The 23,959-nt window shown below is 37.7% G+C and overlaps 1 protein-coding gene across 2 annotated transcripts in view; it reads right to left on the bottom strand.

Moving 5' to 3' along the window:
- The window catches only part of FARSB (phenylalanyl-tRNA synthetase subunit beta), a 67,805-nt gene that overhangs the window by 42,107 nt on the left and 1,739 nt on the right, over positions 1-23,959 (bottom strand). Inside the window, exons 2-10 of one of the 2 annotated variants that reach the window (XM_025890948.2) lie at positions 21,859-21,914; positions 14,641-14,795; positions 12,785-12,854; positions 12,088-12,203; positions 7,699-7,849; positions 6,815-6,923; positions 5,827-5,897; positions 4,330-4,391; positions 2,951-3,002 (exon numbers count right to left, since the gene is read on the bottom strand). In XM_025890948.2, coding sequence (XP_025746733.1) covers positions 2,951-3,002; positions 4,330-4,391; positions 5,827-5,897; positions 6,815-6,923; positions 7,699-7,849; positions 12,088-12,203; positions 12,785-12,854; positions 14,641-14,795; positions 21,859-21,914 — 842 coding nt within the window. The remainder of the gene's footprint in view (positions 1-2,950; positions 3,003-4,329; positions 4,392-5,826; positions 5,898-6,814; positions 6,924-7,698; positions 7,850-12,087; positions 12,204-12,784; positions 12,855-14,640; positions 14,796-21,858; positions 21,915-23,959) is intronic. The other variant, XM_073878058.1, reaches the window with a different exon arrangement.

Below are 23,959 nucleotides of genomic sequence, written 5' to 3'. Positions count from 1 at the left end.
CTCCAGGGCCTTTATAGCTGGTAGCAGTGACACGGGACCTACTGAATCCAGATCTGCAGGTTATCAAGATCCTGAGGTGATATGACTGCACATAGGGTTTAAGAAGCACAAAACTAGAAAGCTAATGATTGCAACAGAAACAAACCTTTACTGAGTAGTTAATATGAACTAAACAGTACAGACACTTTCAGGATAATCTTAACCCTCACAACAGATACTATTAGATTCCTTATCAGTGAAGTGAGAACAGTTAAGTTGTAGACAAAACTCTTTCTGGATCACAACAATGGTTAGCTGCTGGGCCCTGGTGCTGCTACATTCCCAAGCGCTTACAACAATGCTTGTCAGATCCTAAGCCCTTGGTATGTAGTTAATGAGTAAATGTGTAAAGTAACAAATGAACAAATTAATGAATTAACAAGTTCAGGCAGCCTAATTCCAAAGCTCACACCATTAACCATTGGTCTGACTACCTTCCACTTCTCTCCTCTGGTCCTCTTAATTCAAATTCCATTCTTTTATATGAAATAACAGAAAACTAGGAAAGAACTATCAAAGTACTTAGAAAAATAAGCTATTTCATGTGAGGAAGAATCAGTTCCTCAGAGGATCAATCTCCTCTGGGAGGACAACCTGAGGAGAGCTGTTCTAATCTACGTTCAGCAGGAAACAGATTAACAAATGACAACACTAATACAGTACTCCTTTTCAGAAATGCCATTTCAAATTTATGGAAGTTCGTTATAATGCAAGTGATTTCAAGGATTTATCTACATAAGAAAAGTGAACCAGATTTTAAGGTATCTTTTTCCTCCCCAAAGTACATATTTCATTTTTGTTAATATTTGACAATTCTTCGTATTAAAAAGAAAAAAGAAATTTTCTCAAATCAGACATCATTTTAAAACAGACTAAAAAGCAATCTCTGGCCAATCCCAACTACTACTGTGGTAAATCATATAGATGGCTACATTATTCCCTTCTCTGCTGCATCCATGGCCTCACAATGGGGCACTTCAGGCCCTCGCATTGGGAAATGGGAGTCTATTTCACCCTTCCTTGAATCTAGCAAAATGACTGGCCGAGGCCAACAGGACACCATGCTTAAAAATACTTAAGCACTGGACTTGCTCTCGTGCTGTTGGGAATCCTGCAACCACCACCATGTAACGAAGACCAAGCTAGCTTGCTAGATGATGACAGACACTTGACCTAGTGACTCTAAGGCTAAGCAGACTTGTGAGCGCGGCTATCCCAGGTCATCTAGATGCTAGTCTACCAACTGGCTGATTACAGAGGAGCAAGCCCAGGAGAGACCAGACTGGCCAAGCCAGACCAGACCAGAACTACCCAGCTGACCAACAGAATCATGATAAATCACTGTTGTTTTAAGTCACTAAGTTTTGTGATATCAGTTTGTTACATAACAAAAGCTAACAGGCACTAGAAATTTTTTTTAAAACTGAGACTGCCCATAATTTCAATTACGTTTTCTACAGCTGTACATTTACTTTGAATTATAATCAATATTCTAAAGTATGATGCTAAATGCTCATGTTTTCAGGAAGGGGAAGGTTTTGATCTTGGCAGGTTTTATCTACTTTAAAAACTAAATAGTAGAAACTATTCCAGGCTATGATTCACTTAAGTGACAGAGGAATAGTAAAAAATCTAAAGAAGTGCTTAAAAAATGGCCTCACTGAATCATAACCACAACTAAATGACTAATACAGTCATGTGTTGGAACAGCCATCTTTATATTAATAAAATGATCTTAGGAGAAGAAAGAAACCCAATTAAGAATAATGCTGTTGTTTTTTTTACCAAGATTTTATGTCTTGACAATACTTGTGCTTACTACTTAGTCCTATTAATACATCTGGAATTATTAGTTATAGTAATGGCTCTTCAGTGACTGTTAATTCAAGTGTGAACAGACTAATTAGGTTTGGAGGGCTGAGTAATCTTAAAATGGGTGAGACTATAAATCACCCAGTAAACTAGTTAATAAGAATAAATAAGAACCTGCACCCCAATGTTTATAGCAGCAATGTCCACAATAGCCAAACTATGGAAAGAGTCCAGATGTCCATCGACAGATGAATGGATTAAGATGCGGCGTGTGTGTGTATGTGTGTGTGTATATATATATATATATAGTAATACACACTCCATCTATATATAGCATATATAGTATACATATATAGTATATATGGAACACTACTCAGCCATCAAAAAAATGAAATCTTGCCATTTGTAACAACGTGGATGGAACTAAAGGGTATTAGGCTAAGCAAAATAAGTCAACCAGAGAAAGAGAATTATCATATGATCTCACTCATGTGGAACTGAAGAAACAAAACAGAGGATCATAGGGGAAGGGAGGGGAAAAATAAAACAAGACAAAATCAGAGAGGGAGACAAACCATAAGGGACTCTTAATCACAGGAAACTGAGGGTTGCTGGAGGGGAGGTGTATGGAGGGATGGGGTAACTAAGTGATGGACATTAAGGAGGACATGTGATAGAATGAGCACTGGGTGTTATGTAAGACTGATGAATCACTGAACTCTACTTCTGAAACTAATAATACACTATATGTTAATTGAATTTAAATAAAAAATAAAATAAAATAAAAAGAACAAATCAGAGGAATTCTGGCCATCTAATGCAGTGGTATAATGGAACATGTTGGGAGCTGAAGCCAGACTATCACCTAGCTCCACCACTTAATAGTAACAGGCAAGCTATTTAACATCACAAGGTCTCTCCATCTGGGAAAGGGCCAAACAGCACCCACCCTCATAGGGTTACTGTGAGGACTGAATCCATGTAATGCACATAGTGTAATGCCTGGCATGTGGGTGGATGATGGAGAGACATACAACGAGCACTCTATAACCATTATTATTACTAGTATTATCATCAAATCCATTTCTTAAATACTTACTGGAAAGGTATAGGATTTTCCATTAGGGAAAACTACTTCAGCTGCTTCAACCCTTAAAAAAAAAAAAAAGCCAGAAATATTAAAAACAAAAAGGGCCATAAATTCTAGAAATGTGTATGGTTAACAAGTCTCTCACTTGTTCTACGACAGTAACCTCAACACATTCAATCTTTTCACATTCCAACACTGCTGTCTGGATTAATCCTCCTCAACACAACACCACCCTACTGTTCCATCCCCTGTGGCTCCCACATCTCTTCAGGCAGCACACATCTGATGTTTACTTCTCAGTGCTGCAAAGCATGCAGCCTCTATTACTCCTTGCCAACATGGATATACACATTCCAAGCTTTACCAGGGTGCTGTGTTACACCATGAAAGCTTGACTATGCAACCACTAATCAATTTAAAAATTTTAGGCAAATCAATTTGAAAAACAGACCCTGCCATACAATTTCAGTCCTGTGTTCTGCAGTGATACGGCTATTTTGAATTATAATTAACATTCTAGAATAAACTATGATGCCAATACATGGCAAGGACCGTTTAGTTAAATCTTTTTAATTAAAAAATAAGCTATGGGGGCACCTGGGTGGCTCAGTTGGTTGGGCGACTGCCTTCGGCTCAGGTCATGATCCTGTAGTCCCAGGATCGAGTCCCGTGTTGGGCTCCCTGCTCAGCAGAGAGTCTGCTTCTCCCTCTCACCCTCCTCCCTCTCTCATACTCTGTCTCTCATTCTCTCTCTCAAATAAATGAATAAAATCTTTAAAAAAAAAAAAAAGCTTTGGAAAAAATACAGTAATCCTATTGATACATAAGGGATATATACTTCCCTACTTTTGTTTAGCTGGTCCTTGTCTGTCCTTCCATGTTTACATCCTCAACTCCAAATATCTTTAAACACAGCTTAAATTTCATTGCCTCCACAATGTCTGCACAGGTGCAATAACTAATCCAGCTAGCAATAACTTGCCCCTACAGCCCAAACATTACTGGAACTTTTTAAAAGTAATTCTCACTTTTTATTTTAATTTTTTAATTTTTATTTTTTTTAAAGATTTTATTTATTTATTTGACAGAGAGAGACACAGCGAGAGAGGGAACACAAGCAGGGGGAGTGGGAGAGGGAGAAGCAGGCTTCCCGCTGAGCAGGGAGCCCGATGTGGGACTCGGGCCCTGGGATCATGACCTGAGCCGAAGGCAGATGCTTAACGACTAAGCCACCCAGGCGCCCCTCACTTTTTATTTTAAACAGTTATGCATAGGTCTTAGCCCCCCAAAGAGAGGATATGCTCTAGTCACAGGAGCCACATTTTTCAAGGCCCTAGTGCTTTGCCTTCAGAACAATAGGCTTCAATAAAGTTGTCAAATAAACTTACATAAATTGATTCTCACAATATTCACTGAACATGGTGACAATAACATCAAGAACTATTTTTGCCTGCAAAAAAGAAAAAAGACAAATACTATAGTCTAAAAATATATTCTCTTCACTCAGATGGAAGTGAAAACTTAGTCTTCAAACATCTAAAAATGAAACTGTATATATACATTCTAAAAAAAGGGAGTGTGGAATAAAAACTTGTGGGCTAAAGTAGGCCTAGCCTTATCTTCAGGTGGTCTGCATTTATTTGGTTCTCTGAGAGTTAACAATCCATGACTGAAACAAATCATTTACTTCCCCTGGCCCTCTCCCTTGGGTTCACCAAGTTTTAAGAGAGACAAATGGCTAACTATGGGAGTAAACCTTATCAATCTCCTAGATCTCTGCAGCCAGTTGCCGGACTCCTGGCTCAACCACTTACTAGTAATCTGACTTTGGGCAAGTTACTTACCATCTTTGTACTTTAGCATCTTCATATGTTAAGTAGAGATTATAAATATTTCTATATCTCATTTGGCTATTATGAGGATAAAATGTATTAATATATGAGCAATGCCTAGCACACTGTAAGGACCATACAGATTTGTTCAAGTTTTTAATTGAAAAAATATTCTTAGGAAAAAATACAGTAACTTTATTGGGATATATACAGGCTTTGCTTTTACATGTACTTCACTGTTTAAATATAAGCTTCAGCAAAGATATCTAAGGCCTGTTAACATGAATTTTTAAAAAATTTGTAAGCTATATTACTATAGTATTTCTGAAGGCAAATATAGCCCATAAAAGTTATAAATGAAATACCTTACAATGGTGTCCAATCCTGTAAGATGTACTGAATGCCATTTATGGCCCTATTTCTACAGGCCAGCCTTCTCCTGCCATTCAAGCTTATCTTATTAATTTGCTTAATTGCCACATTACCATATGCCTTAACATGTATAAAGAAATTTATGTTGTAAAAAAAAAAAAGTTTCATAGCAATCCAACCAATATACGCAGTTACTAAAAGTGAGTGAACTAGTATTCTACATATTCTAGGTATCATCGTGTGCACAAACCCTTTATCAATTTGCTAAATAATACCTCTTCATAAGCCACTTCATTTTTAAACACTTATTACCAAGTACACACAGGTACCAAATTACTCAGTATTTAAATTAAGCCAACTAAGATAAACAATTTATACAACACTTATTCCATTCAGGTATATGGCTAATTCTCCCACTGGAATGAGTTCCTTCAAGTCAAGAAACATGAAACTCATTAAATGACAGCACTGGAAAGATAGGAGGTGCTCATTAAAGATTTGTTGATTAAATGAACACACCATAACTAAAGTACAGAATATCTGTATCTTTCTAATTTTCTAAGTTTCTGAAATATGTTCCCACCTACAAAATAAGTACTTTAAAGTTCAGCCATCTAGTCTTGGCCCAGAACTAAAATGTCCTGTCTGACCATACAAAAATGGAAACAGAGTTTTATTTACCTTAGTGAAGTCAGTTCCTGTGCATTCAATAAATACATTTTTAGTATTTACGGTTATTTTGGAATGATTTCCTACAACAAACACAAAATAATAAAACAATCAGTTTCAGAAACATAGGTGCATTAAAAAGTTCTCTAAAACAAACTACATTTCACTTAGAGTACAATATAAACAGACATCTCAGAGGTAAGGTGATAATGCAACATTTATTTTAAGCCCCCACTACAAGCAGGAGAATAGAGATAAAATACTAACAAGCCTTTACTGCATTCAGTGGGTCAGGGCTGCAGTGCCCAGCACTAAACAGAGGTTGTCTCTTCTCCTCTCCACCACAACCCTATGTCAGAGCTGCAGGCAGATCGAAGATTCAGAGCTTCAGCTCACTGACCCTGATCACAGTCTATTAAGCAGCAAGGCTACAATCTGGGTCTGGATCTGGCTACTCTGAAGCTCAGGTTCTGAACCACTGTAACAGCTAGAGTTCAACACCTCAAGGAGGAAGAGACTCTTCCCATCATGAATCAACTAAACCCCCTCTTACATCCAGAAGGGTCAACATGTATGGCTATGTATGACATCACTAAATTTTGTAAATACATCCAAGTTGCCTCTTCAAAAGAGTCTTCAGAAATGAAATTCAGTTTAAAAGCTTTAACTATAAAATAGCAGGCAAGGCAGAATTTGAGCTTAACCAAGTTGAGTCACGGGCTAAAACCAAAATATCAATGCTCTTCGGAGGAAAATAACAGAATCCAGAGACTGGCACCAGTAAATATCTATGTACTTATAAATATCTATACATTTAAAAGTTATATAAAAATCACCAGTAAAATATTAATGAAAACAACTATTACAATAAAATCTACAAAAACCAGAGATTCCTGATTAAGATTTATTTTATTTGATTGCGCCAAGTCTAGAGTCCAACTCTTACAGAAATGTTGACGGATAAGAGAAAAAAAAATCTGATGCTTAAGAAATAACTCACCGTTGACAATCGGAGGCATTGAAAGGATGACACCATTGCTATCATAGATAACTGGGTACAAGGGTTTATTTTCAATGATATGTAAATAATGTTTAAGGTGGTTGTCAGTCTGAAAAAAATTAAAATTAATTTTGTATTTCTAATGCTAATTAGTTTATACACCTATCTAGTATAAAAAAAGGGGGAAAGTTAGAAAAACAATAAAACAGACCCGTATTACAGAAAGTCCTAGATTTGTCAGATTTTCTAAATATCTTAATATCCTTATATACCTCATCTCCTACTGGGGAGAGATGAGAACACAGCCAAGTCGTTTTCCAAGAGTGAAAACAGATTTGCACTGGTAAGCCTAACTGGTCTCAAGCAAAACACAAACCATCACAAAACTGTTTACATAAATAGGAAGAAAACACTGGCAAATCAGGCCAAGGATAAAAGCTTTATTTTTTCTGAATGATACTACTTTTTTTTAAGCACCATTAAGTGACTATAGAATAATTTTAACTGCTGGAATCTAAAATGCTAAATAGTAGGAGATACGACAATTGTAATACTATTTCCCACAAAAAAAACCCCTACCTAAATCTTATTCTTTATAATGTGCATGAGTTATAATTATACCCAAATATGAATATTATAATGTGGTATGTTCTACTTCAGTGGTTCTCAATTCTAGCTGTACATTAAAAGCATCCAAAAGGTTAAAGAAGTAATAAAACTATGCCCAGGCCCCACTCTACATCAAATGCATCAGTAGCTCTTGATTGGAGCATAGACAGTTTTTAAAAAGTACTCATTTACATCTCCCTAATTCCAAGACTTGACTTTGAAGAAATTTTCTTGATTTGTGGAGAATTATTTGCATAATATTAAAAAAAATCTACCTTGTATATATTCATCAGCTCACAGGCTGTATACTCCTTGGTCTTATTTAGAGGCTTGAATTTGATATCTGAAGGTCGCTTTGCTGTATATGTAAAAGGGCCTGACAAAGTGTCCAAATCATGAGTACCAATAGCAACCAAGGCTCTTTTCCTAAATGTTGAGGGAGAGAGAAAAAAAGAGATCAAAAAAAAAAAGTTTTGAATATTCCAAAGCAGAAATTCTAGAACCAACAGACCTTATGTTTAAAAAAAAAAAGATTTTTGACAATTCCCTAAAATAGCCTGTTACTATAAGGCAACTTCAGAAGAGTATAATGAACAACTTCTCACAGTACTGAAAGTAATGAGAAATTCTAAAGCTACTCAAAACATTATTTCAGTAGCTACAGTAAATTCCTTGCCACTATGCCTTCCCAAGTACTGTGTTAACTAGGACATTTCCCAAGTGAACACTACCCCCTGCTTTTTTTTAACCCATTTCCTCTCAGGGTCCTCAAGTAAACAGATGTTTTACTAGAATAAACTACCAAATTGCTGTGGTTTTTGTATATTTTCCTAAATTTTCTGTCACAAAGCAGTATTACTTTAATCATGGAAAAAAATTAAGAACAGTGGATTACACTTAAAATTTAAAGTGTAAGGGAAGTTCAAAAGCTATTAATTTCATTTGTTCTACAGTTTATGTGCAAAGAATTTAAGGTAATTTTAGGAACTTACAGCAAATTAAGATTAGGAGAGAAAGAAAAAGTAGGGATATAATACAGAGCCAGGAACAATGTTAATACTAAATTAGAATCTAAAGGCCTACAGTCTTAGCACAGTGGGTCACAAATTTGGCTCTAAGCTTTCTAAAAGACAATTCAAAAAGAAACTTGGTCAGAATTTACAGCATTCTTAAGATTTTTTAGAATTAGTTTTAGATGTATGTACAAATATATTTGAGGATTTATGCTTAAGTGCATATATACACCAAACAGATTAAATGCATTAGTAATCAAGGATTTTACTGAAGTCCATGTTATATGAATTATGAAATAGTTTTCAAAATTTGTAAGAAATAATTCTTAGTCATCCTTCAAGACTGGTAACAAGAACTTTAAGAAATAGGATTAACTCAAAAGAACTGTTAACAAGCACAAAAGAAGTGTTACATTACTCAATGATTTATGTGCTTTACAGAAGATAGCTCCAGAAATATCAGAGGTTGAAATATACAGTTAAGTGTAGATAAATTAACAATCAACAAATCCACAAGTAAGAAGGTCCATGTTTTGTTTTGTTTTAAGATAGTAATGGTCCCTTAATCCTAAAACAGTTCTCCCACAAAAGGTCACTAAATTTCAACTTCAAACCAATCACAAAAATAAATTCCAGATGAATCAAAGAGCTATGCATTTTGAAAAACAAGACACAAATGTACATATACTCACAGAAGAAACCACAAAAATTATTCAAAGAAAATACAGGCCAACAATGTGTAAAACTGGAGGATACCCCTTGACACAAAATAAGAGTCCTAGGAAGACGGATAGATGGGACTATCCAAATCTGAAACTTCATACATCCAAGACCCCAAAAGTCAAGACAAACTGAGAAAAGGCTTGTAATTTACGTACAGAAAAGGATTAATATCCCAGACATAGGAAGATACACAAACTAAAAATTAAAAATCAAGATTTTAGCTGTCGTACTGGCAAAAATTTTACAGTTTGCTGTGAAAAAGCGGGAGAAGGCTGAAAGAACTGAGAACACTGCTGTTGCCAACTGCAGAGATCTTGCCTAGTGTTTCACGTTTGAGTCTAAGTATTCAAGAGTCTTTGCCTATAAGACAAAACCAGTCTTCAGAAAATCAAGAGCCTTATCCATAACGTAACATTCTACGTGCAATCAAAAAGCAGTGGGCATGAGGGGCACCCAGCTGGCTCAGTCAGGAGAGTATGCAACTTTTGGTCTCGGAGCCCTAAGTTCGAGCCCCATACTGGGTGTAGAAATTGCTTAAATAAGCTTAAAAAAAAAAAAAAAAAGCAGTGGACATGAGAACAGGGAAATGTGATTTCTACTCCAGACAAAACCAGTCCATAAAATCCAATGCTAAGATGACCCAGATTTTCAAATCATCACATAAATTTTAAAGTTCCTACCATAAAAAATAATCAAAACTTACGGGGAAAATATGCACATAATGAACACATGAGGAAATAACAGCAAAAAAAGAAACTTGTAAAAAGAAACCAAATGGATTCTAAGATGCAAAGTAAAATAACTGAAGTAAAAAATTAATTGGACACTTCTAGCCAAGATGGAGTAAGAGACTAAATTTACACTCTTGCCCGAAACCACCGCAAAGAGACAAAATACAAGAAACAGTTTCATGGGTGGCACTAGACATCAGGCAATGAAAGGTAGCAATCCCTGACAGGAAATAAATGAAGTGAGCCCCACATCTGCTCCAGCTTACTGCCTGGAGGGGTTTCCACATTTTAAGTTAGGAAAGAGGGACAAGGTTGGAGATCGGCAGACTCCCTGAGTTGAGAGAAATAACTGAGAGTCTAGGGAGACCAAGACAGCTGGGGTTCACTGGAAACGATACTGAAGTGGAGAGAGCTATGAGAATTCTGGAGATCTGCAGAGGGTACCCCTCAAGTGTTCGGCTGAGTACTGATCAGTGCATGCATGTGAGGAAATTACCTGTGGCCAGGGAAAGACTCAACAGAGGAACAGTGTTCACACAGACTGAAAACCTCACTACTTCATGTGGGAATGGATCAAGTAGGCAGAAGGGTCTTGACTCAATACTAGCAACTAGCCCTACAGAGAACAGGGCTCAGAACAGTGCTTAATCAATGGAGGGGAAAAAAGTCAATAAAACCAAAAGCTGGTTCTTTGAAAAGATCAATATATTGATAAAACTCCAGCCACCCTCCCTTGATCAAGGGAAAAAAAGTGAAAAAAGTGGTATCACTACTGATACTAGATATTAAAAGGATAAGAGAACATCGTGAACAACTTATACCAATACATTTGCTAATGTAAACAAAATGAATATATTCCTTGAAAGACACAAGTTTCCAAAGCTCATGCAAGAGGTTAATTAGGATTTACTGACAGGTAAGGATTCTGGCACACCACAGTGTTAGGAAAGGATTTATTTCTCCCCTTTCAAAAAGCTCATGATTTCCACAAATACCATATAAACAGATCTTAAAGCTGAATTAAGTGAGGAAATGCCTTCCAATTTAGATAAAAATAGATTCTTCAAATTAACCAAGTCCAGAACAGATAATCGGCCTCAACCACTTACTAGCTTGTCAGAAATCTATTTTGTTCATTTGAGATATTTAAATTCTTATTGTTTTGCTAATAGCAAGCTAACAAATAGACTATTTTTATAAAAGAACAGGAATAAATATTATTTAGATTCTGAGAAAGTTTCTTTTACCACATAAAGATGTTTCTGGAAATGGAGGCCTACTGGTGTTTTATTTTTAAAACATTCCACCCCAGAAGAAAACGTCCAGGGTCCCCTCCAACCCTGTCCCTAGCCCATCACTTACATAGAAGCCTCTTCAATCTCCAATATACCAAACTGCAATTACTACAATAAAAACTTTTTCTATTTTTACTCGATATCAATAAATGTTAATCATACTTCTTGATCAGCATGAGATATGCTGATGTATTTCAGGACCAACACAAAAAAAACTTGATATGTTAGCTAAAAGCTTTATGTTTATCAGTAAATCTATAATTTCCTTCAGGATTTCTTATAATGAGGTTAGTTCAAAGACTCCCACTGTTACCTTCCTTGACCTTTAGGAGTTCAGGATTTATATGTTTGAAGATCACTGCATCAAAGGAGGCCATGGGAAATGATGGATAGTAATGTTGAATAGGAGTAAGAAAATTCAGTCATTCAAAAGTCTCAAGTTTCATTTGCAAATTTATAACTACACTCAAAAAGTGACAACAAACCAAAAATTTTTCCATTTTAAAATGACAGGTCATACTTCAAACTACCATCATTTAACATTTAGTAGTATAATCCACTACTAATAATTTGAACCAAACAACAAAAGCACAAACATAAAAACCAAGAAAATCTCTAGGAATAGCTATTTCTTGTCTATGCAGTATTCCAAATAGAGCTCTTATTTCTCCATGCACGCACTGTTAGTAACAAATAGCTATCTGGTAAAATGTAAACTTATTTAAATTTAGTTAAGCAAATTAAACTCTTGCTACTCTCACATATTGATTTAGAAATGCTTTGAAAAAATCTGCAGAGAAAGAAAGGAAGGAGGGAGGGAAATAGGGAGAGAGAAAGGGGTAAAAAGGAAAAAAGAGGGGAAGGGACAGAGGAAGGCAAGGAGGAAAAATGCAACCGCAAACCTGCAAATGTTCTGATGTAATTTCTCCTGGAGTTCGATGAAGCTGTCATATCGATCTTTAGTGAACTTTATATTTCGGAGAACTGCTGCCACAGCATAAGGACGTATTTTAGCTGTCTGAAGTTCAATGTATCGTTAGAGATTGTCCATACCTGGGCTTTTCTCATAACATCTTGTGAAAGAAAGTTAGCTGCACTCTTGATACTATCGCAAATTCGCAAAAAAGCATATATATTTCATTTAATCAGATATAGTGGTGACAAGAGACAAAGTCACCCTTCTCGTGGAATGTACATTTCAGTAAAATTTCTGAAAATTTACTAACCAGAAAAAATTAACATGTAAGTAGTTTGCTCAGAGTTGATATTTTTACCAAAATAATGTTCCCCCAAAGTTTCTTTAAACTTTATTAATAGACCACAACTTAATTCTATCTCAAAGTTTTTTAAATAAACACCTAGTGTTATTTTCCAAAATTATCCAGGAAAACAAATGCCTTGCTTTCACCAATAAATGAAAGGGAACAAATTGACAGTTTTTAAGAGCTAGAGGCTAAATATATGTCCATTTTTGGCAAATGGTCAAAGAAAATTATATTTGGCAGAAGGATCAGCTTTGTACCTGTTCCCTACCCACCTTACAAATATATACACAAAGGAAACTTTCTAAAAAGGAAAATAAGAATTTAGTCTTATTACCTCTTCAGTGATGATCAATTTCTGGATTTCTCCATTAGGCATTACCCGCTTATACATTGGAGCCTTTATCCTAAAAGGAAATTAAACTTGATTTTTAACCAAAACATTTGATAAGCTCCATTCTGTGTAAAAGTACAAAAAATGAATAGAGCTAAGACAATAAATAGGCTGAAGTTACAGCAAATCAGATTTAGGCTGAATATTAAAACAAAATGCAAACTTTCTAACATTGAAGGTAGTCCAAAAACGGTATAGGATGCCTCATGGTAAGAAGTGTCCGGTCACTTGAGGATCAGCAGAGGCTAGAAAACCACTAAGCAACCATATAGGGGGTATTTAATTCAGCTGAGGGGCTAGATTTGTTAACTTTTTTTTTTAGATTCGATAACCTTTAAGGCTTTATTCTAACCATTAGATTCTGAGCTTCTAAGAAAAATAGGGTTTATTAAAAATACAGATTGCCTGGTCCCATCTGGACCTACTGAATCAGGATATTCAAATGAAAGGCCAAGGAAACAGTACATTCTGAAGGCATAGTCCGGGTAATTCTTATCAGGAGAGATTGGGAACTACTGTTTCAATTCAGTGCTTCTCAAAAACCTTAATGTGCTCACAGTCAAGTGGGAAATTTGTTAAACCACAGACTCATTCAATAGGTCGTGAGTAGAGGATGCGATTCTGCATTTCTAACTAGCTCTCAGGTGATAAAGAGGATGCTGATCCACAGACCACACTTTGAGTAGCAAAAGGGTGAAGTCACTTTCCTAATCCTGTCTGATCATAAAAAATGAGTAGAAAACTCTAATGAAGCAGGTTTTGGAACATGCACTCTAAGGGATCATCCCTGGCCCTAAAATATGAGGGTCTGATTGTAACAGAACCAACTGAGTCACCTTCCAAATTTTAACCACCTAAATCAAATGCCTAATTATCACCCTTTCACCCATACCCATCAGTCACCTGAAACCTCACAGGTTCAGAGTCTAGCCCATTGGCCAGAGGCTCTCATTCTTTTGCAACTGACCAGATGATATGTCAACAAAAGCAAAAATAATTATTTTTGATAGGTGTTATGTTTCACCTCTTTTTCACTTCATATATTCATTACTTTCTATATTCATGAATAGTTGGAAGGGGACTTAAAAATATTCATTATAAATCAGGAGACTGAGGGATGCCTGGGTACCTCAGTCGGCTAAGCATGACTCTTGATTTGGGCTCAGGTCATGATCTCAGAGTTGTGAGACTGAGCCCCGTGTTGGGTTCCACACAGAGTCATGGAGTCTCCTTAAGATTCTCTCTCTCCCTCTGCCCTCCCCTACCCCCACCCAGCACTAGCAGGTGCATGCTCTCTCTCAAAAACAAAAACAAAAAAATTAGAAGATTGAAACTAGAGGCCAATTAACTTGTCCAAGATCAGAGAGCCATCATAAGATTTTCAGTTTTCCAGGTAGGAAGCTCAGGAGTGGAGCTTCCTTAGAGTTCTTAAGCAAACAGCATACAAAGTTTTGCCACCTCTACTTTCCTCCCAACCTTTAACAAATCCAACTAGTCATCTATTTCTATTGGATTACTGAGGACATTCACATGAACGCACTGAAAAATTTTCTAAGAAGCCATAAAATCCTTAACCACTCCAGTTTTAAATAGTTCCCCAGATGGAAGGCTAGGACTCAATATGCAAATTTTTAAATGACTAAAATACGCATGAATCTTACTCTCCAACCCTCCCTCTAAGCAAAGCTAAAGCTGTGTACCTGCCCAAGTTCTTTTCTAAAGACTTAAAGAGGATTGCTGATAATAACAGGCAAAAGAAATCTAACTGAGCAAAGTATTTAATAAACATATTCTCTTACCTTTCTTTGAAGACTTGAAGTCCTCGAACCAATCCTTCCAAACACAGGAGATCATATCTATTGGCAGGGATGTCAATTTTGTAAAGAACAACATCAGAGGCTCCCTCTGCCTTTTCATTACCTTGTTCCTTACTTATGATTTCTTTCTCAGAAGTCTAAAACAAGTCCAAAAAAATAAAGCGAAATAAATCTAAATTATTTGGAAAAAGTTGTTGACAGGGCTACAGGGGCTCCTGGGTGGCTCAGTTGGTTGAGCATCAGGGTCTTGGTTTCGGTTAAGGTCAGGATTGATCTCTTTCTCTCTCAAGTAAAATAAATAGATCTTTTTTTAAAAAAAGGAGTAACTACATTATACATGTTCTTTTCTGCAATAAAACATGTTTATTATATCTGCAACAAAAACATTAAATGTTATAATCACAGCAACAAAAAATACTCAATGTTCTGCTGAGTTCAGACATCCAGCATACTCAGTCATTTCAGAACAGCACTAACTCCTCTAAAGCAAGGGTCAGCAAACTATGGCCCACTGGCCAAAATCGTACCTGCCACCTATTTTTGTTAAGTTTTAATGGAACATCACCAGGCCCATTTGTTTACATGTTATCTATTGTGGCTTACTACATGTTATCTACTGTGACTTACATACTGTAACAGTTGAGTTGTGATAGAGACTACACCACCTACAAGGCTTACGATCTGGACCTCTTTTACAAAGAGTTTACCCATCCCAGATTTAAAAGAAAATACCACCACCAAGTACGTAGAGCAACAGCGAAAAGTGTCAAAGAGGCAAAGTAAAGATGATTTACCAAATAAATATGACTTCTTATGACTCTAAAAGTTAAATCCAGTAGGCACCCAAGCCTAGAAGCAACATGAGAATGAGAGGAAACTAAAAAAAAAAGAAGAAAAAAAAAACTTAAGAGATCAGAACTGTGGTGTAAGTTAGGAGAGATTATAGGCACAATGGGAAGCGACCTAATGACAGTAAAGGTATAGAGCAGTAAGAATAAAGGCAACCAAAAAGAGAGAAGAAACACTAGAATAATTTTAATTCTGTAGCCAAAAGCTTAAAATATCTCAATTACCACATTATAGCAGAGAATAACAGATTTTTTTATTTTTATTTTGGGGGCTTTTTAATTTTATTTTATTATGTTATGCTAATCACCATACATTACATCATTAGCCTTTGATGTAGTGTTCCATGATTCATCGTTTGCGTATAACACCCAGTGCTCCATTCAATACATGCCCTCTTTAATACCCACCACCAGGCTAACCCATCCCCCACCCCCCTCCCCTCTAGAACCTTCAGTTTGTTTCTCAGAGTCCATAGTCTCTCATGGTTCGTCTCCCCCATCCGATTTCCCCCCCTTCATTTTTCCCTTCCTACTTTTTTTTTTTAACATATGATGTATTATTTGTTTCAGAGGTACAGTTCTGTGATTCAACAGTCTTACACAATTCACAGCGCTCACGATAGCATATACCCTCCCCAATGTCTATCACCCAGCCACCCCATCCCTCCCACCCCCACCACTCCAGCAACCCTGTTTGTTTCCTGAGATTAAGAATTCCTCATATCAGTGAGATTATATGATACATGTCTTCCTCTGATTGACTTATTTCGCTTAGCATAATACCCTCTAGTTCCATCTACATTGCTGCAAACGGCAAGATTTCGTTTTTTTTTTAATGGCTGCATAATATTCCATTGTGTGTGTGTGTGTGTGTGTGTGTGTGTGTGTGTGTGTGTGTGTGTATACCACATCTTTATCCAGTCACCTGTTGATGGACATCTTGGCTCTTTCCACAGTTTGGCTATTGTGGACATTGCTGCTATAAACATTGGGGTGCACAGACACCTTCAGATCACTACATTTGCATCTTTGGGGTGAATACCCAGTAGTGCAATTGCTGGGTCATAGGGTAGCTCTATTTTCAACTGTTTGAGGAACCTCCATACTGTTTTCCAGAGTGGCTGCACCAGCTTGCATTCCCACCAACAGTGTAGGAGGGTTCCCCTTTCTCTGCATCCCCACCAACATCTGTCGTTTCCTGACTTGTTAATTTTAGCCATTCTGACTGGTGTGAGGTGGTATCTCACTGAGGTTTTGATTTGGATTTCCCTGATGCCGAGCAATGTTGAGCACTTTTTCATGTGTCTGTTGGCCATCTGGATGTCTTCTTTGGAAAAATGTTCATGTCTTCTGCCCATTTCTTGACTGGATCATTTGTTCTTTGGGTGTTGAGTTTGATAAGTTCTTTACAGATTTTGGATACTAGCCCTTTATCTGATATGTCATTTGCAAATATCTTCTCCCATTCTGTCGGTTGTCTTTTGGTTTTGTGGACTGTTTCTTTTGCTGTGCAAAAGCTTTTTAACTTGATGAAGTCCCAAGAGTTAATTTTTGCCCTTGCTTCCCTTGCCTTTGGCGATGTTTCTGGGAAGAAGTTGCTGCGGCTGAGGTCGAAGAGGTTGCTGCCTGTGTTCTCCTTTAGGATTCTGATGGACTCCTGTCTCACATTTAGGTCTTTCAACCATTTTGAGTCTATTTTTGTGTGCAGTGTAAGGAAATGGTCCAGTTTCATTCTTCTGCATGTGGCTGTCCAATTTTCCCAACACCATTTGTTGAAGAGAATGTCTTTTTTCCACTGGACATTCTTTCCTGCTTTGTCAAAGATTAGTTGGTCATAGAGTTGAGGGTCCATTTCTGGGCTCTCTATTCTGTGACATTGATCTGTGTGTCTGTTTTTGTGCCACCTACACCACCTACCAGGCTTACGATCTTACCGTACTGTCTTGATGATGACAGCTTTGTAATAGAGCTTGAAGTCCGGAATTGTGATGCCACCAGCTTTGCTTTTCTTTTTCAGCATTCCTCTGGCTATTCGGGGTCTTTTCTGGTTCCATACAAATTTTAGGATTATTTGTTCCATTTCTTTCAAAAAAGTCGATGGTATTTTGATAGGGATGGCATTAAATGTGTAGATTGCTCTAGGTAGCATTGACATCTTCACAATATTTGTTCTTCCAATCCGTGAGCATGGAACGTTTATCCATTTCTTTGGAAATGGAAGTACTCCTTCATGAGTACTTTATAGTTTTCTGAGTACAGATTCTTTGCCTCTTTGGTTAGATTTACTCCTAGGTATGTTATGGTTTTGGGTGCAATTGTAAGCGGAGCAACTCCTTAATTTCTCTTTCTCCTGTCTTGTTGTTGGTGTATAGAAATGCCACTGATTTCTGTGCATTGATTTTATATCCTGCCACTTTGCTGAATTCCTGTATGAGTTCTAGCAGTTTTGGGGTGGAGTCTTTTGGGTTTTCCACATAAAGTATCATATCATCTGCAAAGAGTGAGAGTTTGACTTCTTTGCCGATTCGGATGCCTTTGATTTCTTTTTCTTGTCTGATTGCTGTGGCTAGGACTTCTAATACTATGTTGAATAGCAGTGGTGAGAGTGGACATCCCTGCCACGTTCATGACCTTAGGGGGAAAGGTCTCAGTTTTTCCCCATTGAGAATGATATTCACTGTGAGTTTTTCATAGATGGCTTTTATGATACTGAGATATGTACCCTCTATCCCTATACTCGGAAGAGTTTTGATCAAGAAAGGATGCTGTACTTTGTCAAATGCTTTTTCTGCATCTACTGAGAGGATCATATGGTTCTTGTTCTTTCTTTTATTAACATATTGTATCACATTGATTTTCAAATGTTGAACCAACCTTGCAGCCCAGGAATAAATCCCACTTGGTCGTGGTGAATAATCCTTTTAATGTACTGTTGGATCCTACTGGCTAGTATTTTGGTGAGAATTTTTGCATCCATGTTCATCAGGGATATTGGTCTGTAATTCTCCTTTTTGATGGGGTCTTTGTCTGGTTTTGGGATCAAGGTAATGCTGGCCTCATAAAATGAGTCTGGGAAGTTTTCCTTTCATTTCTATTTTTTGGAACAGTTTCAGAAGAATAGGAATTAATTCTTCTTTAAATGTTTGGTAGAATTCCCCTGGGAAGCATCTGGCCCTGGGCTCTTGTTTGTTGGGAGATTTTTGATTACTGCTTCAATTTCCTTAGTGGTTATAGGTCTGTTCAGGTTTTCTATTTCTTCCTGATTCAGTTTTGGTAGTTGATACATTTCTAGGAATGCATCCATTTCTTCCAGATTATCTAATTTGCTGGCATATACTTGCTCATAATATGTTCTTATAACTGTATTTCTTTGGTGTTGGTTGTGATCTCTCCTCTTTCATTCATGATTTTATTTATTTGGGTCATTTCTCTTTTCTTTTGGTTAAGTCTGGCCAGGGGTTTATCAATCTTATTAATTCTTTCAAAGAACCAGCTCCTAGTTTCGTTGATCTGTTCTACTGTTCTTTGGGTTTCTATTTCATTCATTTCTGCTCTGATCTTTATTATTTCTCTTCTCCTGCTGGGGTTAGGCTTTATTTGCTGTTCTTTCTCCAGCTCCTTTAGGTGTAGGGTTAGGCTGTGTATTTGAGACCTTTCTTGTTTCTTGAGAAAGATTTGTATTGCTATATACTTTCCTCTTAGGACTGCCTTTGCTGCATCCCAAAGATTTTGAACAGTTGTGTTTTCATTTTCATCGGTTTCCATGAGTTTTTTTAACTCTTCTTTAACTTCCTGGTTGACCCATTCATTCTTTAGTAGGATGCTCTTTAGCCTCCATGTGTTTGAGTTCTTTCCGACTTTCCTCTTGTGATTGAGTTCTAGTTTCAAAGCATTGTGGTCTGAAAATATGCAGGGAATGATCCCAATCTTTTGGTACCAGTTGAAACCTGATTTGTGACCCAGGATGTGATCTATTCCGGAGAATGTTCCATGGGCACCAGAGAAGAATGTGTATTCTGTTGCTTTGGGATGGAATATTCTGAATATATCTGTGAAGTCCATTTGGTCCAGTGTATCATTTAAAGTCTTTATTTCCTTGTTGATCTTTTGCTTAGATGATCTGTCCATTTCGGGGGGTGGGGGGGAGGGTTGTTAAAGTCCCCGCCTATTATTGTATTGTCGTTGATATGTTTTTTTGACTTTGTTAAACTGGCTTATATAATTGGCTGCTCCCATGTTAGGGGCACAGATATTTACAATTGTTAGATCTTCTTGTTGGATAGCCCCTTTGAGTATGATATAGTGTCCTTCCTCATCTCTTATTATAGTCTTTGGTTTAAAATCTAATTTGTCTGATATAAGGATTGCCACCCCAGCTTTCTTTTGGTTCCATTAGCATGGTAAATGCACCCCCTCACTTTCAATCAGATTTTCTTAAAGATAATCATTTGGCAAGAAAGAATCACTATGATATACACCTGAGATAAGATACTGTAGGTCACTTATACCTCAACTTAAAAAAGCAGCAATTCTATTAACCTCTTTGAGCTCTATTTAAATTCTAATTTTTCCTCCTCCTTCTGCCTCCTTTCATGTCATGCTTTAATCTCCCCCATTATAGGGGATGCGGCGTTTCAGGAGGGACCCATATGAAGAAGGGGAGAAAATGTGGTAAGTAGAGAAATTAAGACATCTGAATTAAAAAAAGAAAAAAAATGCCTACTCCCTTTGCAAAAAGACACACCAGCTTAAATCTCTCAGTATCTCAATTCATAAAAAGACTGTATCTGAAGGCTGGGTTTGTAAGGGCTAACAAAATCCTTACAGAAATAAAAGACCACAGAAATTTCAGAGCTGGAAGGGATCTACAGGGATCATTTAATCCACAGCCCCCATTTCATAGATGAGAAGGAGGCCCAGAGAAGCGATGTAGTTGTCCATGGTTACACAGCTAGTGAATGTGGGAGCTTGAACTATTACTCAGATTTTCTGATACCCAGCCCAGCCAAGGCTCTTAGATATCATACAGCCTCAAACATTACTGAAGTCTAATTATTAATAGCAACTTGGAGAAATCTTAGCCAATTTCAAGCATAAAGACGCTCATTAACAACAACAAAAAAAACTACCTGTAACATCAGTAAAACGGCAGAAAAAACAAGGCGAGTCAATGTACATTTTTGTCAGCCTAAACCTCCTAGTGTTGTAATACTGAATAGATCAAGGAAGAAGACTTAAAAAAAAAATAACACTAATTACAAGAAAAATATGAAATCATCATTTTAGTTATAAATACAAGGTCTTAAGTGATCATTAGTAATATATTTTGCAGATGAACTTTTTAAAAGTATTTTAATTATACAATTAAAAGACTAGGAAGATGCTCCGTAACAATTTTTATAAGCAACTCTTCAAAACCTAGAAGATCATCGGGGCGCCTGGGTGGCTCATGTGGTTAACCGACTGCCTTCGGCTCAGGTCATGGTCCCAGGGTTCTGGGATCAGCCCCGCATGGGGCTCCCTGCTTGGTGGGGGGCCTGCTTCTCCCTCTCCCTCTGCTGCTCCCACTGCTTGTGCTCTCCTGCTGTCAAATGGATAAATAAAATCTTAAAAAAAAAAAACAAAACTAGAAGATCATCACTTCTCGGCCTTTTGGCTAAGACCAAATGCAAAAACTAAAAGATCATTTTACAAGGTCAATGTAAACAGTAATGATTAGGAATGAATTAACACTGGTAAAATAGGAATAGTGGAAACAGGAAGTGAAGGAGGAGAAGCCACAGGCCACATGAACCCTGGCTAAAGTTAACATTTCCATTGCTCCCCAGACCCCTTTCCATAATTGATTTGTAAAAAGGCACCTCACTGCCAGAGAGCACACACTCATTCTGGGTTACTCAAGATGGTCTATCCATCTCCACAGCATTAGCCTGGTAACTTGAGGTGACTGCATACAACTTAACACATGAACCCTTTGAGATTTTTCTTTTTTTAAAGATTTTATTTATTTATTTGACAGAGAGAGACACAATGAGAGGGAACACAAGCAGGGGGAGAGGGAGAGGGAGAAGCAGGTTTCCTGCGGAGCAGGGAGCCCGATGCACGGCTCGTGGGATCATGGGATCATGACCTGAGCCACTTAGCAACTGAGCCACCCAGGCGCCCTGCCCTTTGAAATTTTAAAGAAAGCAAAAGATACTCTTAGAACTGGAGCTTAGCCCCTTAACACCAAGAACACAGAAATCACCAGAGCCCACAAATGTTCCATCTTAGTCTAACTATAAGGTAACAAAATACAGTAAACCTCTGAAAAATGCGCTTATACATGATTTAAAAAATATTCAATACATACAGTTTCATCAAGTTCCAGACCAAATTCAAAACATAGTTCATCAAATTCTTCATCAGCTGAAAAAAAAAAAAAAGGAGATTGCTAATTTTAATCTGCTCAGCTTAAATGACAGAATGTAAACTGCATTTTCTTACTAACTGCCCTATACCAAGCTAATAACAGGCATCAGATAGCACCATTTTAAAACCAACAAAAGGGACCCCCCCCCAAAAAAAAACCCTCAAAAGAAACAACTATTTAAGGGCTGATTCATTTAATATCAACTACAGAATTAGGTTACCTGCAGTGGGAAGCTCACATTTACTCAGAAAAACAACCTATTAGGTAGGAATCAAATGTAAAGTAGGCTCCAAAACACAGATCCAGCACAATGGGATAATGTCATGTAAGTCCTATCATTTAAAATTCTGAGGCCTGATAGCGGGCTCTGGAGGCAGGCCAAACAGAGTTTGAACTCTGACTATTCCATTTACTAGTTCTGAGAGCTTGGCTCCTTATGTAAATTTCCTTATACCTAGGCCTCATCCATAAAGTAGCATTTTATAGCTATTCATTTTTAGCATGGAACTCTGGGAAAGATTCCAACGATATTATGCAGGTAATGGACTTGGCATAGCACCCCAAAACACAGTAGGTCTCCAATAATTAACAATTCTCTTCAAGTTATATTCTACTTTGCTACCTCATACAGCATTTGGGGGGATTGTCATTATCAAAAAAATTGAACACAAACCATCACTACCAGTATATTCTCATGAAAAGCTGGTCTTAAGATTCAGACCCTGACAATGAACTTCAACTCAACACTTAAGAATTATCTACTATATGCCAGGTGCTATACTCGGTGCCAAGGCTACAAAAATAATTCCTACTCTAATAAAGAAATCAGATGTGTAAATATAGTTATGTTAAGTGCAAGGTACAGAGGTGGCACAAAGAAAGTAATTAGCTTCATTTAGAGTCAGCTAAGGCTTCACACAAAGGCCAAGTTCTTTAGGCAGAGACTGGGGAATGGGACAACAGCATGGGAAATTTGGAAAGGTCAATACGGATGAAGCATAAGGATAAAGTCAGGAAGAGATACAATGCAGCAAGCAGAAAGAACCCACATGCCAAGGGACTTGCTCTGTCCTGCCTGCAGACAGTGGGGGTTACACTGAGGGATTTTCTGCTGGGCAAAAGCAGGATTAGATCTGCACTTTAAAGAATGGTGGCAGAGTGGTAGATGGAGTGGAGCAGGGAGGCTTCTGCAACAGTACAGGTGAGGCATAGTGAGGACCTGACTGAAGGAGCAGCACTGGGTACAAGGAAGAATGTGAGGAAAGTCAAAGAGGCAAAATCTGTAAGGCTCAATGACGGGCTGGGAGGTGAGAACGGTGGCAGCAGGAAGAGTCTAGGTCTCCCAGGTCTCCAGCGTAGGTACCGTTAACTAGCGCCAAGAACAAAAGATGTCCCCAGTAATCCCTGCTCTTGGTATTCACATCCTTGTGTAAATGGAGGTCTGAAGCAACCACAGGAGTGATCCTGGAAGCATATTCTTCAGCCAGCCAAGGTGGACGGAGATAAAACAGCCCCAGAGAAGCAAAATGACTAAAACAATAGAAGCACCCTGAGAAATATCCCTGGTAAGCAAAGAGATGAAGGGGAAGGCAGTAAGTGGTAGAAACAATGGAATTTAGGACAAAAAGCAAACCTTGGAGGGACTGAAGAGGGAATAGAGATCCAAAAGAGTGAATGAGATATTATCTGAAAATAGAAAGGGAGACTGGGGCGCCTGGGTGGCTCAGCCGGTTAAAGGACCGGCTCTGGATTTCAGTTCAAGTCATGATCTCAGGGTGGTGGGATCCAGTCCTACGATGGGGCTCCACACTCGGGAGTCTGCTTGAGTTTCTCTTCTTTTCCCTCTCCCTCTGCGCCGCCCCCCAACACTTGTGCACATGCTCTCTCAAATAAATCTTTAAAAAAAATAAAAATGAGGGTGCCTGGGTGGCTCAGTTGGTTAAGCGACTGCCTTCGGCTCAGGTCATGATCCTGGAGTCCTGGGATCGAGTCCCGCATCGGGCTCCCTGCTCAGCAGGGAGTCTGCTTCTCCCTCTCCCCT

The sequence above is a fragment of the Callorhinus ursinus genome, unplaced genomic scaffold, assembly GCF_003265705.2.
Source record: "Callorhinus ursinus isolate GAN/ISIS: 27379988/994484 unplaced genomic scaffold, GSC_fseal_2.0 scaffold2, whole genome shotgun sequence".
Classification (NCBI taxonomy): Eukaryota; Metazoa; Chordata; class Mammalia; order Carnivora; family Otariidae; genus Callorhinus; species Callorhinus ursinus.
The sequence above is the reverse complement of the archived record's forward strand: the minus strand, read 5'-3'. Positions and strand labels throughout refer to the sequence as shown.